We start from the raw sequence: 21,566 nt of genomic DNA on the forward strand, positions 1-21,566 counted from the left end.
AGAACTAGGCAGTGCTGGGTCAATTTATGTCACTGCCACTATACTGCAGCATGATCCTTAGCAAAGAGCCTCCCTTGGTTTACTGCCCACTTAGGAAGCTGTGAGGCAATCAACATAAAGCACTCAGTTCAGCACCTGGAGTGAGGCCAGCCCACAGTGAGAGGCCACTTTCTTCCTTCTCCAAGTCTGGGGGGCAGGGAAGGGGAGAGGAGCAATGGATAGGTGCCCCCCAGCCCTGCCCTCGCACAGAGCACAGCAAACACCACCGCCACCCGGGTGCAGGTACAGTTTATTCTTCACAACAGAGAAATACAAAGAGCAGAGAGTTTGTAATTCCTTTGTTTCTTGCCCCCTTTAGTGTCTTCCCCCCACATTTGATTTTCATTTGCTCCCCACCCCCTTTTTTAAATAGAATGCAAACTACCTTCCTGAAGTGTCTGAGGGGCACCTGCCCTCACCTCCCTGCCTCCAAGATGCAGACTGAGAAGCCAACAGACTGTTTTTTCTTTTTTAATAAGGTAACTAGTTCTAAATATGGTGGCCTGGAGGTCCCATAGAAAAAGCAAAGGGGTGTTAACAGTATGTATAACAGCGTATTTACAGGGAGTAACATGCGGACAAAAAGCTACAATACTGAGTATCAGACGACGCAAGTCAAACAAAGGGCCGGGGGTGGGGGCAGAGAACCCCACAGGAAAAGAAACCCCAGGAAACGTTAAACTGGTAAATCAATGGCGAGTTAAGGCTTAAAAAGTGTATAAAAATAACACAGTTAATATTCAAAACGGAACTCCAGATACAGAATATATAGATGAGTTTCTGTCTAGTTTTCTTTTTTTTCCCGGGGGGATGTAGGGGGCTTCTCCGGGCTCTGTACATGGTTCCTATATACACCGACACGCATGGCTTTCAGATTGGGGTGTGTCTGTGGGGGCTGGGGGCAGGGTCTGCTCCTGGGACCTGCCTCCCCGAGGATCCCTTCCCTGCTGAGGGGCCTAGGGCCTCGGCTGGGGATTCCCATTCCATGGCAGGGAAGACAAATAACCCCTCCCTGGGCACTGCCCCCATCTGGAGGAAATTCTGGAGGGAGGTCCCAGCCCCAGGCCCACTCCCTCCCCATCCCCCTGCCCACAGTCTGGGATGGTGGGAGAGGTAGCCGAAAGGTTTCCTGGCCAGCACCGAGGTAGACTGGGGTGGTCTTCAGGGCAGCAGGGGAGGGCCAGGTCTTACCCAGCCCATCCCCACCCCATTTCCCTGGGCCCACCACCCAGCCCATCACTGCACCCTTTGGTCCTGTGGATCTCCTGCCCCTCTTGTTTCCGCCTCCTGAAGCTACCGCACCCCTCTGCTCAGTGATGCCCGGGGCACAGCTCGAGAGGCGCGAGCCAGGCACTCAGGGGCGAAGGGCTCACTCCGGCTGCTTCCTGTCCCTCCCACCTGGAGGTCCCTTTTGCAGTCCAGAAACCCAGGCCCGAGCCTTCCCTCAAGACCTGAGGCCATGGCAAGAGAAGGTCCCACATTGCCCTCTGGTTCTCTGCGTCCATCTGTCCGATTCTTTAAATTTCTCGGTCTTAGCAGCACCAACTTCCTGGCCAATAAATATCTTTTCTGTTATTTCCAAAACAAACTTAAAAAAACGAAAAAAAAAAAAAAAACAGTGAAGCAAGTGAAGGGTGGGGAACAAAAAGAAAACTCAACAGAGAGGTTCAAAGTGCTCTGAGATCGTCTTTGGATGCCACCAAAACAGTCCAGAATCTTGCAGTTGGCCTGGCCGCCCCCGACTGGACCAGGCAGGGCTTCTGCGGACCAAGCCTTCTGGAAGATTGGGAAGGTCGTGAGAGAGCTTGGTGGTTCCTGGAGGGCCCCCGGAGGGAGCTGGGGCCTGGTGCTGCCTGGGTCTGTGTCTGCCAGTGGGCCGGGTGGGGTGGCGCCTCCAGTGGGCTCAGATGAGAGAGATTCGCACCGGGATGCCGGGGGACTCCGTCCTCTGGGGCGAGTGATGGCTCACCAGGTGCTCCACCACCGTGTGTTTGGACATGTGCTTCATCAGGTAGGTCTCCTGTGGGCAGGGCTGAGATTCAGAACCGGGAACCACCAGCAAGGGAGGGAGAAGAGCCTGCAGTTCCCACCAGCAGCCACCGGAGGGCTCTTGGTAGGCGGTTCAGAGGGTGGAGGACAGCCACCGCTTCGCAGGGTCAGATGGGCGTCAGCCATTGGTTCTAGAGACACTGCACTGCTACCAGTATGGGTGCTGGCTGGAGAGCTCACCCCTCAGCAGTGCCCACCTGTGGCCCCCCCAGGGCCAGGCCCCCAGCCCCTTGCCACCTGGGTGTAGCTGGGTATACTGGCTGAACCTCAACCCTGTCTGTCAGGTGAAGCACTGTGCCTGCATCTGGCTGGTGATCCCAGTGACAGTGAGGCAGCAGCACCAGGTCTGAGCCTAGCTCTGCCGTTTCTTAGTGGTGAGAACTTGGACAAGTCATCTTGTCTCTCTGAGCCTCAGTTTCCTCCTCTGTAAGCAGGCACAGGGGAGGAACAACCTCAACAGGTTGCTATGGTGACAAAGATCAAGCCCTTAGCATGGAGTAAGGGTTGAAGGGTCCCCTCCTGCCCTAGTCTCTACATTTCCTTTCCTTCCTTTTCTTAAGGTCTCACTGTGTCGCCCAGGCTGGAATGCTGTGGCACAATCACAGCTCACTGCAGCCTCAACCTCCTGGGCTCAAGCAATTCTCCCACCTCAGCCCTCCAAGTAGCTGGGACTACAGGTGGGTACTATCATGTCCTCCACTGGCTCTGCCGGATCTGACCTGAGGCACCAGGACTGGGTAGGTGAGGTTGTGACCTAGGGCTCACTGCAGGCCCAGAAGCCCTCACACTAAGCCACATCCCTCCAACTGCCTTTGCCAGAAGCAGAAGCGGTACGCCCACCTGCCACTCCTTGACTTCAGACCTCAATATGCTCAGAATCCAGCAAAGGAAGCCCTCAAAGGTGGCAGCAGCATGCTATCCAATACCAGAGGGAAGCAACATGCAAATTCCTAGCTAGGAAACTATTCTTCAGTGAATAAATAACAAAGAAAAAAAGGGGGTAAGGGGACCTAGAGATTAAAAGATATACTGAGCCACTACGATGTAGGAATCTTATTTGGATCTTGATCTAAAAAGAATAATGTAGGCTGGGCACAGTGGCTCATGCCTATAATCCCAGCATTTTGGGAGACCGAGGCAGGCGGATCACCTGAGGTCAGGAGTTCGAGACCAGCCTGGCCAACATGGTGAAACCCCGTCTCTACTAAAAATACAAAAACATTAGCCAGGCGTGGTGGCACATGCCTGTATTCCCAGCTACTCGGGAGGCTGAGGCAGGAGAATCGCTTGAATCTAGGAGGCGGATGTTGCAGTGAGCTGAGACTGCACCACTGCACTCCAGCCTGGGTGACAGAGCAAGACTCCATTTCAAAAAACAAAAAAAAAGGAATAATGTAAATACACCAAATCATGGCATTCATGACACAAATGAAAATGTCAGTGCTGAATGAGTATTTGAGTATTTGATGTTGATAAGGACTTTGGTTACTTTTTGGTATTCCAAAGGTATTGTGGATATGCTCAAAAAAGGAGTCTTTATCGTTAGAGAGATAAAGTGAAATTTTTAGAAATAGTATGATGTCTGGATTGTACTTCAAAAAATAGGAGTATGGATGAGGCAGGATTGGTTGATGGTGTAGGTTATGGAAAACTTGAGCCTTGGAGAGAGGCAGGGACTGACTCGAGATCAGCTGGCCAAGCGGGGGCCCCTGCTCACCCCTTTGAAGCCCTTTTCCCTGCAGATTCTGTCCTCTGACAAAGAGCCAGGATGAGAACCCAGGAGTGGCAGGGACAGAAGGAGCTCCCAGGGAGGACACAGAGAGGGGCAGAGCTTCAGGGCCATGCTGTCCCCCAGGATGCAGGACTCCAGAATGCAGGACAGCATGGTCCTGCAGCTCAGCCCCTCTGTGTCCTCCCTGAAGACATTTTTTGGCTGTCACCACTTGGGGAGGGGTTGCTACTGGCATCTAGTGGGTGGAGGCCTGGAATGCTGCTCAGAGCCCTGCCACGCGCAGGCCAGCACCCACAGTGGAAAGGTCCGGCCCAAATGTCCATCTGGACTAGGGCCGCGAGTCTCTGCTTTACAGCAGCTACACAATTTCCCATCAAACAGTTACGTGTGTACTTGTTTAATACTTGTCTTCAACAGTTCTTAACTTCCCTAGGGGCAAAAAATAGATCTGTCTGGCTCATCCCAATGCCCGAACACCAGGCAGAAGTGTTGAGTAAAGACTGAGTGAATAAATAATGGTACTAGCTCAGGTTGATTTGGCACCATTCTGCCAGCCAACAGCCCTGCGAGTTCATCCATTTGACAGACGAGGAAACTGAGACTCAGTGACCTCTATGTTGGGGATATGGGGTCTGGTTAACTAGAATATTAGATCAACCAGAAGCACACACTCAAGCGATTCGCCTGGGGGTGAATGGTATTTCTGGGTGCCAAAAGGCCGTCGTTTGGGGAAATTCCCATCCAGGGACAGGAGCTGAATGCTCTGAGCTTTCCGGGCTGCTCAGGCCTTTCCTGAGATGAAGGTGGCTATGGGCCACGTCACTGCGCCACCTTGTGGCCATGATGGGGGTTGCAGCTTCCTGGGTGACAAGAAGGCCCTTCTCTCTGTAGCTCTGCAGAGCAGGTGAAAAGCCTCCTGCCACTGCTGTGAGTACTCCAGGGCCTCGGAGTCTCAGGCTAAAGGTGAGCAGGAGGCTAGGGGCTTGGCCTGGGGTAGCTGAAACCAGAAGTGGAAGCAAAAGCCCTGGTTCTACCCTTCCCTGTGATCTCAGGGTGTCACTTCCCTTCTCTAGGTCTCAATTTCTTTGTCTGGAAAATGGGAAGAGTCGACACAGATCTGAAGATGGGGAAGCAGCTGAGGCCTGGAAGAGGAAGTAGCTCTCCCGGGGCAGGGCGCAGGCCAACCGGCACTCACCGAGGTGTAGGCCCGCCCACACATGCTGCAGCAGTAGGCCTTGGCGTGCTTGATGGCGTGGGCCGAGAGGTGGATCTGCAAGGAAGCGGAGTCCGAATAGGCCCGGTAGCAGTTGGGACACTTGTAGGGCTTGTCCTTGTTGTGCTGGCGCTGGTGAGACTGTGGGGGCACAGCAGGGGGTCAGGAGAGGAACAGGGCTCCCTCGCCCCACCCCTTTCCTATGCTCCCTTGTAGAGGTTGGTGGGGGGGCACCAGAGCAGCTGGTGGGCGGGAGGCAGGCAGGCACTCACCTGGAGGTTGGAGAGCTGAGTGAAAGCCTTCTCGCAGCCAGGATGTGGGCACTTGTAGGGTCTGTCGCCTGTGTGGATTCTGTAATGGGCAGCCCAGTAAGGTCGAAGTCCCTGACACACACCCCAAGACTGCTCCAGTCCCCAAGTCCTTACTCTGGCCCCTAAGCCTCTCGGTCCCTACCCTGCCCATGCTCCCCAAGGACCAAGAGTGAGCCCAGGCGAGAGCTGGGGACTTCCACGGCCATGGCTCTTGCTTCCTCCTTTGGCCTCCACTGCCAGTCTGACCAGAGCCTCCCACTTCCCACAGGTCCCTGCTGTCCCCAGCCCACCACCAGAGCCCTTGCAGCAACCCAGTGCAGGCCTCGGAGGGGGCCTGATTTGGCTGCCCCTCTCTTTCAAAAACCCCACACTACAGACCACACATTGCAAAGAACACAGATGCACAGCTTTGTCAGGACCTTCCCTGCCCACCCAGCCTCCTTCCCTAAGAAGAAGGAGACATCTGCCTCTAATTGGCCCCGGACACTTATTTCCTGTCGCTACCCCATGTCAGGCACATGTCCTTGACAGCTACATGGTCACCGCAGTAAATGGGAGAATGTGGGACAGCATGGCCCTGAAGCTCAGCCCCTCTGTGTCCTTCCTGAGAGCTCCTTCTGTCCCTGCCACTCCTGGCTTCTCATCCTGGCTATTTACCAGCTGGGTGACCTTGGACAAACCACTGAGCATCAGTTTCCTCATCTGCAAAATGGGTATAAAATGACAGCCCCTACCTCATCAGCCTTTGTGAAGATAACATCAGATAATGCATGTAAAGGGCTTAGCCTGGTGTTGGTACAAAGTAAGCACTCGACGTTTGCCAGTTATCGTTACTCATTCATTCACACTCATTACAGTGGGTGCCCATGCCCCAGGCGCTGTGCTAGGTATTTGGAATATATCATGAACAAAACAGACAAAAGCTACTGCCTGGAGGAAATAAGCAACAAGCGTGAAATAAACAAGTAAATCACATGTAGAAGGCAGTATGTTCTGTGGGAAAAACAACAAGATGGGGAGACCATGAGTGACGGGAAGGAGGGGTACAGTTTTAAACGGGGATAAGGGCCTCATGGGGAAGGTGACATTGGGGCAGTGACTTGGGGGCTGATGACCTTGTACCTGCCCAACAGCCCAGCTGAGGATGGAGCTGTGGACTGGGCGATGATGTCCACAAATGGAGCTCAGCAGCCTGGCATGCACTAGTAGTGGCCTTCCCTGCTTTCCACACTCATGCCTTTGCACCAACTCCCTGGGCGTGTCTTCAAGCATCTGTTTGGGCAAATCCACTGTACCAAGCAGGTGGGCAATGAAATGCCAGCTGGGCCTGAACCTTGTTTGCCTAATTTGTTGAGGAACAAAAGTGGAGGGGAATATCCAGATTTTATCAAAAGGGTGTCCACTCCTTCCTTCCAAGGCCCCAGCCCCTCTCACTGACTGGGTTTGCCATCAGCCCATCAACAAACTCATCAAAGAAACTAAAGCCCCTCTGGCCAGGCCCGGTGTTAGACTTAGGGACACAGGGTTGAGTAAGAAACACTCCCTGCTACCAATAAGCCCACTGGCTGCCATTATAAACATTGACAAAGTCCAAACTCCTTATATGTCATTCAAGCTTTCACCAGGTGGTCCAGCATCCCCTCCCTGCTCGTACGCACCCTATGTCCTGGTCAGATCATGATTCTTCCCTGCCAGCCGTGTCTGATAAGTCTCCCCACACCTCTGCTATGTCTGCATCCTCAGCACTGGGACCTCCCCAGCTCTTTGGCCCAGTAAATGTCAGCTCATCCTTCCAGATTCGTTGGCGAGTGGGGCTCTGCGGAATCTCCCCTGAGCGAACTGCTCACCCCACAGGCTTCCAGAGCACACTCCTCACCACAGAGCCAACCCCACTGGACTCTCGAGGCCGCCCACACTTCCCTCCCCTGCTAGATAGGGAATCCCGAGGGCAGGGACGGGCCCCAGTCTCAGGATCAAGGCCTGGGGTCTGGCCTTCCACAATAGCTGTGCCAAGAGAAGCGAGAAGCTGGGCTGACCCAGTTCTGAGCACCCCTGCACATTTGTGGGTGTCACATGTTTCAGGATCCCATCCCAGGCTGCTGCACCCTGTCTCTACAATGGAAGGACCTTAAGGGTCATCTGGACCAACTCCACCTGAGGCCAGCATCATCTTCACTTCATCCCATCCTCATTCCCTCTAGGGCTGGGGAATTCGTTTACTTAGGCTCCCCGTCACCTAACCCTTAAGAGTCCCCAGGACTCACATTGCCTTTGTTTTAAACCCCACAACCAAGTCCAGGACCAGACAGACTCACAGCTGAATTCTACCAGAGGTACAAGGAGGAGCTGGTACCATTCCTTCTGAAACTATTCCAATCAATAGAAAAAGAGGGAATCCTCCCTAATTCATTTTATGAGGCCAGCATCGTCCTGATACCAAAGCCTGGCAGAGACACAACAAAAAAAGAGAATTTCAGACCAATATCCTTGGTGAACATCAATGCAAAAATCCTCAATAAAATACTGGCAGACTGAATCCAGCAACACATCAAAAAGCTTATCCACCATGATCAAGTGGGCTTCATCCCTCAGAGGCAAGGCTGGTTCAACATATGCAAATCAATATATGTAATCCAGCATATAAACAGAACCAATGACAAAAACCACATGATTATCTCAATAGATGCAGAAAAGGCCTTTGACAAAATTCAACAGCCCTTGTTGCTAAAAACTCTCAATAAATTAGGTATTGATGGGACGTATCTCAAAATAATAAGAGCTATTTATGACAAACCCACAGCCAATATCATACTGAATGGGCAAAAACTGGAAGCATTCCCTTTGAAAACTGGCACAAGACAGGGGTGCCCTCTCTCACCACTCCTATTCAACATAAGTGTTGGAAGTTCTCGCCAGGGCAATCAGGCAGGAGAAGGAAATAAAGGGTATTCAATTAGGAAAAGAGGAAGTCAAATTGTCCCTGTTTGCAGATGACATGATTGTGTATCTAGAAAACACCATCGTCTCAGCCCAAAGTCTCCTTAAGCTGATAAGCAACTTCAGCAAAGTCTCAGGATACAAAATCAATGTGCAAAAATCACAAGCATTCTTATACACCAATAACAGACAAACAGAGAGCCAAATCATGAGTGAACTCCCATTCACAATTGCTTCAAAGAGAATAAAATACCTAGGAATCCAACTTACAAGGGATGTGAAGAACCTCTTCAAGGAGAACTACAAACCACTGCTCAATAATAAATAAATAAATAAAAGAGGATACAAACAAATGGAAGAACATTCCATGCTCATGGATAAGAAGAATCAATATCGTGAAAATCGTCATACTGCCCAAGGTAATTTACAGATTCAATGCCATCCCCATCAAGCTACCAATGACTTTCTTCACAGAACTGGAAAAAACTACTTTAAAGTTTATATGGAACCAAAAAAGAGCCCGCATTGCCAAGTCAATCCTAAGCCAAAAGAACGAAGCTGGAGGCATCACGCTACCTGACTTCAAACTATACTACAAGGCTACAGTAACCAAAACAGCATGGTACTGGTACCAAAACAGAGATATAGACCAATGGAACAGAACAGAGCCCTCAGAAATGATGCCACACATCTACAACTATCTGATCTTTGACAAACCTGACAAAAACAAGAAATGGGGAAAGGATTCCCTATTTAACAAATGGTGCTGGGAAAACTGGGTAGCCATACGTAGAAAGCCAAAACTGGATCCCTTCCTTACACCTTATACAAAAATTAATTCAAGATGGATTAAAGACTTAAATGTTAGACCTAAAACCATAAAAACCCTAGAAGAAAACCTAGGCAATACCATTCAGGACATAGGCATGGGCAAGGACTTCATGTCTAAAACACCAAAAGCAATGGCAACAAAAGCCAAAATTGACAAATGGGATCCAATTAAACTAAAGAGCTTCTGCACAGCTAAAGAAACTACCATCAGAGTGAACAGGCAACCTACAGAATGGGAGAAAATTTTTGCAATCTGCTCATCTGACAAAGGGCTAATATCCAGAATCTACCATGAACTCAAATAAATTTACAAGAAAAAAAAAAACAACCCCATCAACAAGTGGGCAAAGGATATGAACAGACACTTCTCAAAAGAAGACATCTATGCAGCCAAAAGACACATGAAAAAATGCTCATCATCACTGGCCATCAGAGAAATGCAAATCAAAACCACAATGAGATACCATCTCACACCAGTTAGAATGGCGATCATTAAAAAGTCAGGAAACAACAGGTGCTGGAGAGGATGTGGAGAAATAGGAACACTTTTACACTGTTGGTGGGACTGTAAACTAGTTCAACCATTGTGGAAGTCAGTGTGGCGATTCCTCAGGGATCTAGAACTAGAAATACCATTTGAGCCAGCCTTCCCATTACTGGGTATATACCCAAAGGATTATAAATCATGCTGCTATAAAGACACATGCACACGTATGTTTATTGTGGCACTATTCACAATAGCAAAGACTTGGAACCAACCCAAATGTCCAACAATGATAGATTGGATTAAGAAAATGTGGCACATATACACCATGGAATACTATGCAGCCATAAAAAATGATGAGTTCATGTCCTTTGTAGGGACATGGATGAAGCTGGAAACCATCATTCTCAGTAAACTATCGCAAGGACAAAAAACCAAACACCGCATGTTCTCACTCATAGGTGGGACTTGAACAACGAGAACACTTGGACGCAGGAAGGGGAACATCACATACCGGGGCCTGTTGTGGGGTGGGGGGTGCGGGAGGGATAGCATTAGGAGATATACCTAATGTAAATGACGAGTTAATGGGTGCAGCACACCACCATGGCACATGTATACATATGTAACAAACCTGCACGTTGTGCACATGTACCCTAGAACTTTAATTAAAAAAAAACAACACCACCACAACCCCTTCTCCCCTTGCCTCGAAACCCAGCCACAGTGGCCTTGCACTAGCTCCTCCAGCACTGAGCCCTTTCCCACCTCCAATCCTTTATCCAAGCTGTTCCCTCTACCAGGAACACCTGTTCCTCAGCTAACACCTGGCTAAAACCCCAACTCCTGATCTCAGCATAAAAGTCCCTTCATCAGGGCAGCCTTCCCTGATCCCCTAGACCAGGTCAGGCTCCCTGCGGCCCGCCTCGCAGGCAACAAAGACATCGGCTTCCCAGAAGTCTCTGCACGGGTACTTATTTTCTCCATGTCTGGTCACTGTGTTCCTTCAGAGGAACTCCCTTGGGCTCATTCCCCACCATCACCCCAGCGCCTGGCATGGGCTCAGCACAGAGGGGATTCCATAAATAGACACAGACTGAATGAAGGAAATCAAGTTCTTTCTCCCTGAAGTCAATCATCGACAAGAGAAATAGGTTCCACATTATCAGCGACTTCCATGCCCTGGGTGTATTTCATGAGGGTTTGCTGACTGACTGACCGACAGTCCTCCAGTGGATTCAGCTCCTTCCTCAGGAACCAGCCAAGCCCTCTTGACCAGCAAGTCGCCCCTCTGGCCTCCTCCCATGCAAGTGCAACAACTGCCCGGCCTCCCCCTTGACTCTCAGCCTCAGCCTCTCCCCGCCAGGCCTCGGCACGGCTGAAGCTGCAGGGCTCTGACCCGGTCACAGCCCCGTCTGGCAACCTCCACGGTCTCCCTCTTTTTCCAGGACGGAGTCCATATCCCCTTCCCCAGCTTGCAAGACCCTTCACATTCTGGCCTTGGTTTCTAAGGCCTCCTCCTCTGCCACTGTGCTCCTCCCGAGAGGAGCATCTTACCAACCTCCCCCAGCACACACGCAGATGCAGCCCCACAGCGGGCCTCGAGCCTTTGCTCATGTCGTTCTTCCTCCGACTGGGGAGGGCTGTGGACCCCTCTGTACTCAACCCAGATGATCCCCCCCAACCTGCACCTCCTACTTCCCTCTCTCCAGGAAGTTTCACATCTGCCATCCTCCTAGGTCACAGTGGCAGGGGCCTGCCTCTGCCCGCTCCTGTGTCCCTGTGCATGGAACCCAGCATGGGGCTGGCGCAGAAAAAGCTTCAGGGAGCAACTGTTGGATAAGGAAGGACCAGGCTACCTGTTCTTTTAGCCACAAAGCTCGTCTTCAGTCCCTGAACTTCAAGTCAAGCCTAAGCCCTCAATTCTAACATCAGAATCCTCTCTTTGTAGGGCATCTTCTCACTAGGGGAGCACCTGGCCCCAGCTCCTACATCTGTGGCGATGGGAAGTCCACCCCTGACTCTAGGTGGTCACTCTTCTTTTTTTTTTTTTTTTTTTTTGAGACGGAGTCTCGCTCTATCGCCGGGGCTGGAGTGCAGTGGCACAATCTCAGCTCACTGCAACCTCCGCCTCCCCAGTTCAGTGATTATCCTGCCTCAGCCTCCCAAGTAGCTGAGACTACAGGCCCATGCCACTGTGCTCAGCTAATTTCTTTGTATTTTTAGTAGACCATCATGGTTCAAGGCCAGGCTAGTCTCGAACTCCTGACCTCAAGTAATCCACTCACCTCAGCCTCCCAAAGTGCTGGGATTACAGGAATGAGCCACCGCGCCCGGCTGGTGGTCACTCCTCTTTAGGCAGCATAAGGAAGCTGAGCTGAAGCTAGTGGCCCTGGACTACCCCCCTTCATCCCCACTGTTTCAGTCCCACCCAGGGGCTCCAAAGACTGGCTCTGCCCTCTTGCCTGGCACTGCCACCCCCATGTGCTTCTTCTGCAGCCTGATGCCTCAGCCCTTTCCTTCTTTCTGAACTGGGCTGCTCCTTGGTACACTCCACTCGAATCTTGCTTCTGCCACTTCTTAGCTGCGTGACCTGAGGCAGGTGACTCTGCCTCCCTCAGCCTCAGTTTCCCCCTCTCTAAAATGGGGATAATAAAGACTGTAAGAATTTAAAGGGTGTTCGTAAAATATTTTTGCAGTGTTAGTTTTTAATACATTAATTTCTATTTAAGTTAAGCAACTTATGAAAACAAAGAGGAAATGTATTCAATGTGTCAATAAAATTATTAAGGATTCAGGAATTATCGCTTTTATTTCTCAGCCGTGAGATGGCTTTTGGCATGTCGTGTTTTTTAACTAAAACAATGGTCATAGATATATGAAAGTTAAACATTCCTTGAGAGGATTCCCCCTCTGTGGCATTTTTCAAATTCATTATCTCTTATGAAGAAATAACAAATTCACACTGTACAGGGATTTTATAGACACCTTGCATATTAAAACACCTTAAGCAGGACCTGGCACACAGAAGTTCTTTAACAAGGAATAGTTGTCATTGTTGTTATTAGCATTATTATCAGACTTGAAAAAACTAAAATGACACTTCCCCCTGCTGCAATGATCATTAGGCATATACATAACATCACCCTGCCAGGAAAAGAAAAACAAAAACAAAACCACTTTGCACCCTGAATAAACAGACAAATCCAGAGTCATTCTGTCTAGCTCTAGTTCCACAAATAGATAAAACTTTCAGCCATTTCCTATAACTTACTTCCTCCCAAAACAATGGTTTGGTTGTTGTTTGTTTGTTTGTTTAGATAGGATCTCTGTCACCCAGGCTGCAGTGCAGTGGCGAGATCTCGGCTCACTGCAGCCTCTACCTCCTGGGTTCAACCAATCCTCCCACCTCAGTCTCCTGAGTAGCTGGAGCTACAACACATGCTACCACACTCAGCTAACTTTTTAATTTTTTGTAGAGACAGGGATCTCAACATGTTGCCCAGGCCAGTCTCAGACTCCTGGCCTCAAGCCCAAAGCAATGTTACCCCTGACTCCCACACTGTGATACCTGCAGGTACAGACGACCCTTACACATACGCTAACCGCACGAGACAATGCTGGTTTTCTACCATGAACAGACTAACAAGAACAGAAAATGTTCTATTTTCTCTATAAATCCATGGGGTGTTTATTATGTAGAGGGCTGATCCTTCTGAAGCCTGGACTTGTGCAACATTTTGGAAGTCCCTCGCTTTGCTTGTACCTTCCTTTCACGCTGCGGGCCGATTAAGATGCCCCAACGCCACTCAACCGCCTCACTCCGACCATGCTTCCAGGCACAACCTTCTCAACTCCCAAGGCGGATCTTGCTTGCCCTCTTGCTAACTCTACCTCTATTGCTTGACAGGGGCTGGCTCTGTTTTGGACGTGACCTTCTTTTATGCCCTTCGTTAGTGGCTGTAACATTGGGAAGATGGATTTAATTATATGATCTGATGCCTGGTTCTCTGCCAAGGGACAAATAAGTAGGAAAGGGCCTCGGTCAAACAGCAGAGGACAAGGAATCTGGAATCTGGTTGTTTCTTCAGCTTTGGCTTTGTTTGTTTGTTTGTCTAAAGAATCCTGGGAGTTCTGGGCATGTGGGACACTCGCCTCTTTGCCACTGAGTTAGGACATATCAGTTTAATTATATGTGCCAGCACCTAGTGACTTATAAACTGTCTTCCAAATGTTGATAGAATCCTCTTTTGTTGTTTGTTTGGTTTCCTGCCGTTATGAACTCAAATTAGTCCAAAAGAGAGAGAGGGAAAAAAAAATATTGTGCCCTCAGGAATGGAGAATAATCCCTGAGTCAAAGAACATTCTGGCAAAATACTCTCCTCTCCTTCAAAGGCCTGTTAATTTTTTGTTGCTTTTTTTTGGTCATGTTCTTAAATAATATTTTTAAACAAAGTCTACTTCTTGAAAAAAAAAAAACAGAATTCTTCATCATTATTATCACTTGCTCTTGTGTTTATTAGCTTGCCTGTTCCGTCAACTTTGTGCTGTCGCCTTTCTCAGATCCAGGTCCCCATTCAGAAAGATAAAATTGTCAAGGTGCAAATGCAAATGCAATTGCTCTTGGCATTTCCAGATGGCTGCTGGGCAACACCAAAGATCTGCTCCCCTGCTTTACAAAAGGAGGGATGCTTACAATGATTGGGTTTTTTATTCTTCTTTTTTTGTTGTTTTTTGTTTGTTTTTTGAGACAGGGTCTGGCTCTGTCACCCAGGCTGGAGTGCAGTGGTGAGATCTCAGCTCACTGCAAACTCTGCCTCCCAGGTTCAAATGATTTCCTGCCTTGGCCTCCTAAGTAGCTGGAATTAGAGACACCGCCACCACACCTGGCTAATTTTTGTATTTTTAGTAGAGACAGGGTTTCACCATATTGACCAGGCTGGTCTCAAACTCCTGACCTCAAGTGATCCACCCACCTTGGCCTCCCAAAGTGCTGGGATTACAGGCATGAGCCATGGCACCCGGCCTATGTATTCTCCATATTTTTAATTAGCCAAACACTAGAGTGATAGCTGCCCTACAAAGTTTGTAACATAAGAAAGTTGGCAAATAAAAAGAGAAACTCAACCTCCCTGGGTTAATTTTATACATACATAAACATATAATATGTATAATATATAATATGTTCTTGTGCACTTAAGATGGACCAAAAAAAAATCTAATCTAATGCACAGAGGCTGGCATAATAAGCATCAACAAAGACATTTCTTTAAAAAGATTTTGTCTCTAGATTTAAAATGCCCTTAACAATTAGTGATAACGCTTTATGGGATTAAAAGACCCTGAAGATGGGCCAATGTGCTTGCTGCCAATAACATGTTTTTTTTGTTGGTGAGATGGTGTCTTGCTCTGTCACCCAGGCTGGAGTGCAGTGGCACGATCTTGGCACACCACAACCTCTGCCTCCCGGGTTCAAGTGATTCTCCTGTCTCAGCCTCCCGAGTAGATGGGACTACAGGCATACACCACCACACTCGGCTAATTTTTGTACTTTTAGTAGAGACGGAGTTTGACCATGTGGGCCAGGCTGGTCGAACTCTTGACCTCAAATGATTCACCTGTCTTGGCCTCCCAAAGTGTTGGGATTGCAGGCGTGAGCCACCGTGCCAGCGTACCATGTTTTTAATCTGAAAAATTGATCATACCTTATACCTTAATAGAGGACTCCATTGTCCTCCCTTGTGACATTGTTGATTATTACAATTAAGTAACCAGAATCATTTGGTCTAGTCAACAGGTCTGATTTTTACCCTCACACTTGCTTAAAGGCCTCTGCTTTGAGCTAGAAAAGACAAATGCATACAGGCTGCCACATTGACATCCTCTTCTTGACCAGACACTGCCAGAGGCCAAGGTGGGCTCCAAGGGTCCTTGGTCCAGAAGTAGATAACTTTGAAAGCGGGCTAACTAACCCAGGGTTAGTTAGTTAGTTAGTTAGTTAGTTAGTTAGTTTGAAAGCGGGCTAACTAACCTGTTCCTCTGAACAGGAATTATTCCCCAGGACTGGATGAAACTGATTTCACCCTTAATGTTCTAATTTTCTAAAGGTCTTTTTTTTTTCTTTATTACTGTCGCTAATCCTCAATTTAGGAGGCTGTATTCCATAAACTGGAATAAAATATTCCTAAAATGGTGCTTTCTTCCTTCTTCCAACTAACTCTTCAGAATTCTGGGGGTGAGGGTGAGAGGGGGACTATAAAAACCTAACATAGATATGAAATAATAAATCATCAAGGAAATGTTCAAATAATCATTCTATTGAAAACAACAAATGTAATTGGCCTTATCTACAAAACTACCAGGAATAATTGCTAAAAACTCTTCAAAGTACCTTTCTGAGACCCTTTTCTTTTACGATCATCAGTTCTGTAAACAGGATCTGTAAGAATCTGTCCTCCTTCCTGACAGGATATAATTGGGTAAATCAAATTTGTAACCATGGCTGTGCCAGAAATGTCACATTTAAAGACAAATTTCACTGAATTAGGCATGACAAGCCTGAGAGTAAGAAACACGGACTGCACTTCAAAAACGGGAAGGAGGCCTCCCCGGGCCTCCAGGAAACTGGACTGGAACTGCTCTATGGCTTGTGGAATTTCAGCCTTTAAGGTTATGAAAAGACATCAATCTCTGCTTGTCCAGAAACACTGACAAACGAAGATTCTCCAAAAAGAGGGTACCTACCACGTTACACGTTGTATAGGCGCAATCTGGCAGAGGTGAATTGGATGGTTCTACGTTCCTGATCTCTAATAATATAAAATTTTCTCACATACACACACACACATACACAATTCTGGCCTGGAGGCCTTACAAAGTCCCCTAACAGAGTTAACTCTCAAGCTTTTCCATCAAATGCTCTAATTTTAAGAACCATACAACTGGGAGGATTTTATCAATCAACACCTTGTTACATACATCTCTGTACATAAACCTGGCCAAATTTTTTAAAAATCAAAGTAACAACAAAATCAGAAAATTGCTGAAACAAACTTATGTGGTCAGATTTGTGCCTTGGGAGGCAAGGTAACGAGAAACAGACTGACACCTGGCCCTGCTGCCATTGTACCATTTTATTCTTTTATTTTTTTTTTCTTTTGAGACAGGGTCTCACTCTGTCCCCCAGGCTGGAGTGTAGTGGTGCGACATCAGCTCACTGAAGGCTCGACCTGCTGGGTTCAAGCAATCAATCCTCCCACCTCAGCCTCCCAAGTAGCCGGGACGACAGGCATGCACCATTACTCCCAGCCAATTTTGTATTTTTCTGTAGCGATGGGGTTTTGCCATGTTGCTGGTCTCAAACTCCTGAGCTCAAGTGATCAACCCATCTCAGCCTCCCAAAGTGCTAGAATTACAGGCATGAGCCACTGAGTCCAGCCTGCCATTTGATTCTTACTATCATACCCACACATCATGTCCCAAAGTCAGAGAAATAGACAAGGTAAAACATCTTGCACCCAGGGATAAAGGATTCAAAGAAAATGGAGATAAACGAATAGATGACAAAAACAAAAAAGCAAATAAAACATAGAGCCCTTCTCATGGTGGCACAGGCCTGTAATCCCAGCTACTTGGGAAGCTGAGGAGGCAGAGGTTGCAGTGATAGGAGATCACGACACTGCATTCCAGCCTGGGCAATAAAGTGAGACCGTCTCAAAAAAAACAGAGCCCTTCTGTATAGTATTAGTCCTCAAAACAGAAAAAACCTTGAATTCTTTCTGTAAATTACAAACTCCACAAACTCCACAACAAAAACCAGTTTTATCCCTGACTTTTACAATGCTGATATTGCCAAACACGTGACAATGTTAACACAGATAATCGTCGTCATGTGAAAAAACAGTGCTGCTTCCCCTCTGAACAGAGGGACTGTAATCTTGGTAATCTTTGGCTTGCTTTTAAAAATGCCAATGGTATTTTTATTTGGTGAGCCAGTCTTTCTGATATCTATACCCCCCTGCACAAACTTTTCTTTTTTTTTTTTTTTTTTTGTTGAGACAGAGTTTCACTCTTGTCATCCAGGCTGGAGTGCAATGGCACAATCTCGGCTCACTGCAGCCTCCACCTCCTGGGTTCAAGCAAGTCTCCCCACTAAGCCTCTCAAGTAGCTGGGATTACAGGCGCCCACCACCACACCCAGCTAATTTTTGTATTTTTAGTAGAGACGGGGTTTTGCCACGTTGGCCAGGCTGGTCACGAACTCCTGACCTCAGGTGATCCACCCACCCCGGCCTCCTAAAGTGCTGGGATTACAGGCGTGAGCCACCGCGCCCGGCCACAGACTTTTCTTAAGGCATTTATAGCTTTGATTCTCCCTTTCACACACTCAACTAGACTGTATGCCCCACGAAGGCAGAGATTTTCGTCTGTTTTGTTCCTTGCTGTATCCTCAACATCTAGAATAGTGTCTGGCATAGAGTAAAAGTTTCTGCAAGTATTTGTTAAATGGATGAATCATATGCTCTGTAAAAACCAGTTATATTTATTCCAAAATATTTAATAATTGCTTATTTTGTGCCACAAACTGGGGATGTAGAAATAGAGGAGACTGAGCTCTTGCCTTCAAGAACTTCCAGTAGATTGCGTGAGGTGGGCAGATAAACAGACATGGGCGTGACAGCCTACCACTGCTATGATGGACATGCACAGAGCCCTGTGGGGACACAGAGGTTGGGTCCCTTACCCAGCTACAGCAATCAGGGAGGGCTTCCTGGAGGAAGCTAGACTGAGAGAGGACAAGGGGATGGCCAGAGAAACAGGGAAAAGCGGGAGGAAGGTGTCTCTGGTAAAGGACATAGCATGTGCAAAGACCTAGAGATGAGAAACGGTGGGGACGGGGTGCAGTAACAACAGCTGAGGCCAGTGAGGTCCGCAAGGGCCGTGACCCAGAGGGCAGTGGGCACCTGGAGAAGGTCCTTGCCCTTCCTTGCACTGGCTCCATGTGCTATGCCACAGGTGCTGAGCTGAGTTGGGCTGCAGCAGGGCAGCAGGCAGGCCACTCACCTGGTGTGCTGCTGGAGGTGGGAGAGCTGCCGGAAGGACTTATCACAGTAGGAGCAGTGGTAGGGCTTGACGCCCAGGTGGATGCGCAGGTGCTGGGCCAGGTAGGAGGCGTTGGCGAAGGACTTGGAGCAGTGCGGGCACTTGTGGGGCTTGGCTTCTGTGTGCGACTTGGAGTGGATCTGCATCTCCGACTTGGTGAAAAAGGTCAGTGGGCACACCTTACACCTGCGGAGCAACACACAGGCTCACCTGGGAAGATCCCCCAGCCTGTCCACCTCAGGGGAGGCCTTCCACATCAGAGGCCTTGCACCTGGGACAGGTTTTTCCTGTGAGGAGCCCAAGAAGCACAGGCCCACCTGGGAAAGACAGGGGACAGTCTCCCAGCCTAGGCACCCTTAAATCTGGAGGACGAAGCTCTTGCCTGGGGGAACATTACAGAGCCTGGAGCATAGGGTCACACCTCACAGGGAAGACAGGCCTGATCCTGGTGAGGGTTTGCCCGTGGCTATATCCCAGGGTTCCAGGGAGGAGGCTCTACCACGTGAAGTAGTTCTCAACCAGGCTGCTCATCAGAATCATCTGGGGGGCGTCTAAGAAATACCAACGCCTGCCCCACCCTCCATACCCTCCACCCTCAAAAAATTAACTCAGAATTCCTGGAGATGCAGCCCTGGCATCCGCATTTTCTGAAAGCTCTTCAGGTGATTCTTTAAAAATTTTTTTTGTCGTTGTTGTTGTTTGGGTTGGAGTGCAGTGGCCCCATCTAGGCTCACTGCAGCCTCTGCCTCCCGAGTTCAAGTTATTCTCTTGCCTCAGCCTCCTGAGTAGCTGGGATGACAGAGGCGCGCCACCACGCCCGGCTAACTTTTGTATTTTTTGTAGAGACGAGGTTTCACTATGCTGGCCAGGCTGGTCTGAAACTCCTGACCACAGGTGATCCACCCGCCTTGGCCTCCCAAAGTGCTGGGATTACAGGGATGAGCCACTACTGTGCACGGCCTCTTCAGGTGATTCTAAGGTGGCCAGGGTTGAGAACACTGCTTAAAGGAAGGAGGACACCGACTCTCACAACCCCAGGCTGTGGGGGTGGCTGCCAGCCACAGACCACACCTAAGGCTCCAAGGCTCTATTCCCCTCCCCAGCAGCCCTCCCCGAATCGGGACTTGGGATGTGGGTGGGGCTCTCCAGAAGGCCCCGCCCCTCTGGACCCTAGCCCTGCCCCCTCGGCCCAAAGGGTCCTGTTTCAGCCCCGCTGCTGGGCTCCTGGGGCAGCCCTGGCTCAAGCCCCAGCCCCAAGCCCACTCGGACCCCATCCCGCCGAGACCCCCACCTGTACGTCTTGCCCTCCTTGGCAGTCTCGCCCGAGGCCAGGATGGGGTAGGGGACTACAAGGACAGGCGGACCCCCCGGGTTCTCCGCCTTGATCTTTTTGCGGCCGCGTTCGGACTTGGGGGGGCCAAGCAGGCCGTGGCCCTGGATTGTCTTGATGGAGTCCAGGAGAGGGGGGCTGGTGATCCCTGAGATGAGGGTGGGGGACGAGGCGATGAGGCGGCTCTGGCTGGTGGTGGTGGGTGTGGACGGGGTGCTGGTACCCGTGCCCGTGCCCGTGCCCGCGCTTGACTCAGAAGTGCTCACAGACGGGGTCCGGGTGGACAGCCCCAGACCTGCGAAGACAGGTGGGTGGGGGCAGGGGTGAGGGGAGCTGCAGAGGCCAGCTCAGCTGCCCACCCAGCTATGTGATTTTGGCAGGCGAGCATCCCCTTAACGTTCATAAGTTATTACCCAGGGGTAACTAAATGAGACCTTGTGCATGTGTAAGATGCCGTAGACACCTTAAGATTAAATTGAGTTAGATAACAGAGGCACTTTGGAAAAATTCAAACTATAGAAAAATACTGAGGCACAAAAAAGTTCACTGCTGTCTTATTTGTAACAGCAAAATTTTAGAGGCAACTGAAATATGCAACATTAGGAAAGGATTCGGTAAACAGCGATTAATTGCCTCTACTGAAAAGGAGGTTAAGTTTGTTTAAGCAAACTACATATGTACGCACAGAAAAAAATAAGTAGGAAAGAATGTGCCAAAATGTGATATGGATGGTAGATTAGGAGTAATAAAAAAAAAAGAGGCCTAACTGTGCTTGATTCTTTGAGCGTTTTAAAAACTTCTGTAATAAAAGTTATTCTTTTAAAAATGATAGGACTAGAAACATTTATTATATCAACTGAAGCAGACAAAAACATGAAAATGGTATCTATTGTGTGGTTCTGTTTTCTTTTAAACTAAAAATTTGTGCATTGAAAAAGATAATGTCAAATCGGAAGGAGAATGTTTTGTATCATACACTGGTGGTGGGAGTGTACATTCGTGAAGCCTAAGTCTGGTAACAGCCATTAAAATTTAAACATGGCCGAGCACAGTGGCTCACGCTTGTAAACCCAGCACTTTAGGAGGCTGAGGTAGGAGTATCACTTGAGCCCAGAAGCTGAAGACCAGCCTGGGCAACGTGGCAAAACCCTGTCTCTACAAAAATTACAAAAATTAGCTGGGTGTGGTGGCGTGTGCCTGTAGTCCCAGCTACTGGGGAGGCTGGGGTGGGAGGATCACTTGAGCCCTGGAGGTCAAGGCTTCAGTGAGCCATGATCACACCACTGCACTCCAGCCTGGGTAACAGAACAAGACCCTATCTCTTAAAAAAATAATTAATTTAAACAAATTTTAATGTACCTAACTTTGGGCCAAGCAATTCTACTTCTAGAAATTTACAATAAAGAAATATTCCCACATGAGCACAAAGATGTGTGTACCTGTCCATACAAAATTGTGATCAGACAAAATTGGACACAACCTGTTTGTCCTCAGCGTGAGCTTTGTAAAGAGCTGTGGTCCACTCTCATTAGGGAGAA

At 48.8% G+C, this 21,566-nt stretch overlaps 1 protein-coding gene and 1 pseudogene across 7 annotated transcripts in view; both read right to left on the bottom strand.

The window, feature by feature from the left end:
• Window positions 1-494: 494 nt before the first annotated feature.
• On the bottom strand, window positions 495-1,276 carry LOC129468922 (uncharacterized; annotated as a pseudogene).
• Window positions 495-21,566, bottom strand: part of ZNF362 (zinc finger protein 362) — a 175,750-nt gene continuing 154,678 nt past the window's right edge. For all 7 annotated transcript variants that reach the window (XM_063627980.1, XM_063627979.1, XM_055254918.2 and 4 more), the window contains 5 exons: window positions 19,990-20,323; window positions 18,660-18,884; window positions 5,306-5,384; window positions 5,016-5,174; window positions 495-2,059 (listed from right to left, as the gene is read on the bottom strand). In XM_063627980.1, the coding sequence (XP_063484050.1) occupies window positions 1,943-2,059; window positions 5,016-5,174; window positions 5,306-5,384; window positions 18,660-18,884; window positions 19,990-20,323 (914 nt within the window). In that variant the 3' untranslated portion in view covers window positions 495-1,942. The remainder of the gene's footprint in view (window positions 2,060-5,015; window positions 5,175-5,305; window positions 5,385-18,659; window positions 18,885-19,989; window positions 20,324-21,566) is intronic.

Source organism: Symphalangus syndactylus, chromosome 12 (genome assembly GCF_028878055.3).
Source record: "Symphalangus syndactylus isolate Jambi chromosome 12, NHGRI_mSymSyn1-v2.1_pri, whole genome shotgun sequence".
NCBI lineage: Eukaryota > Metazoa > Chordata > Mammalia > Primates > Hylobatidae > Symphalangus > Symphalangus syndactylus.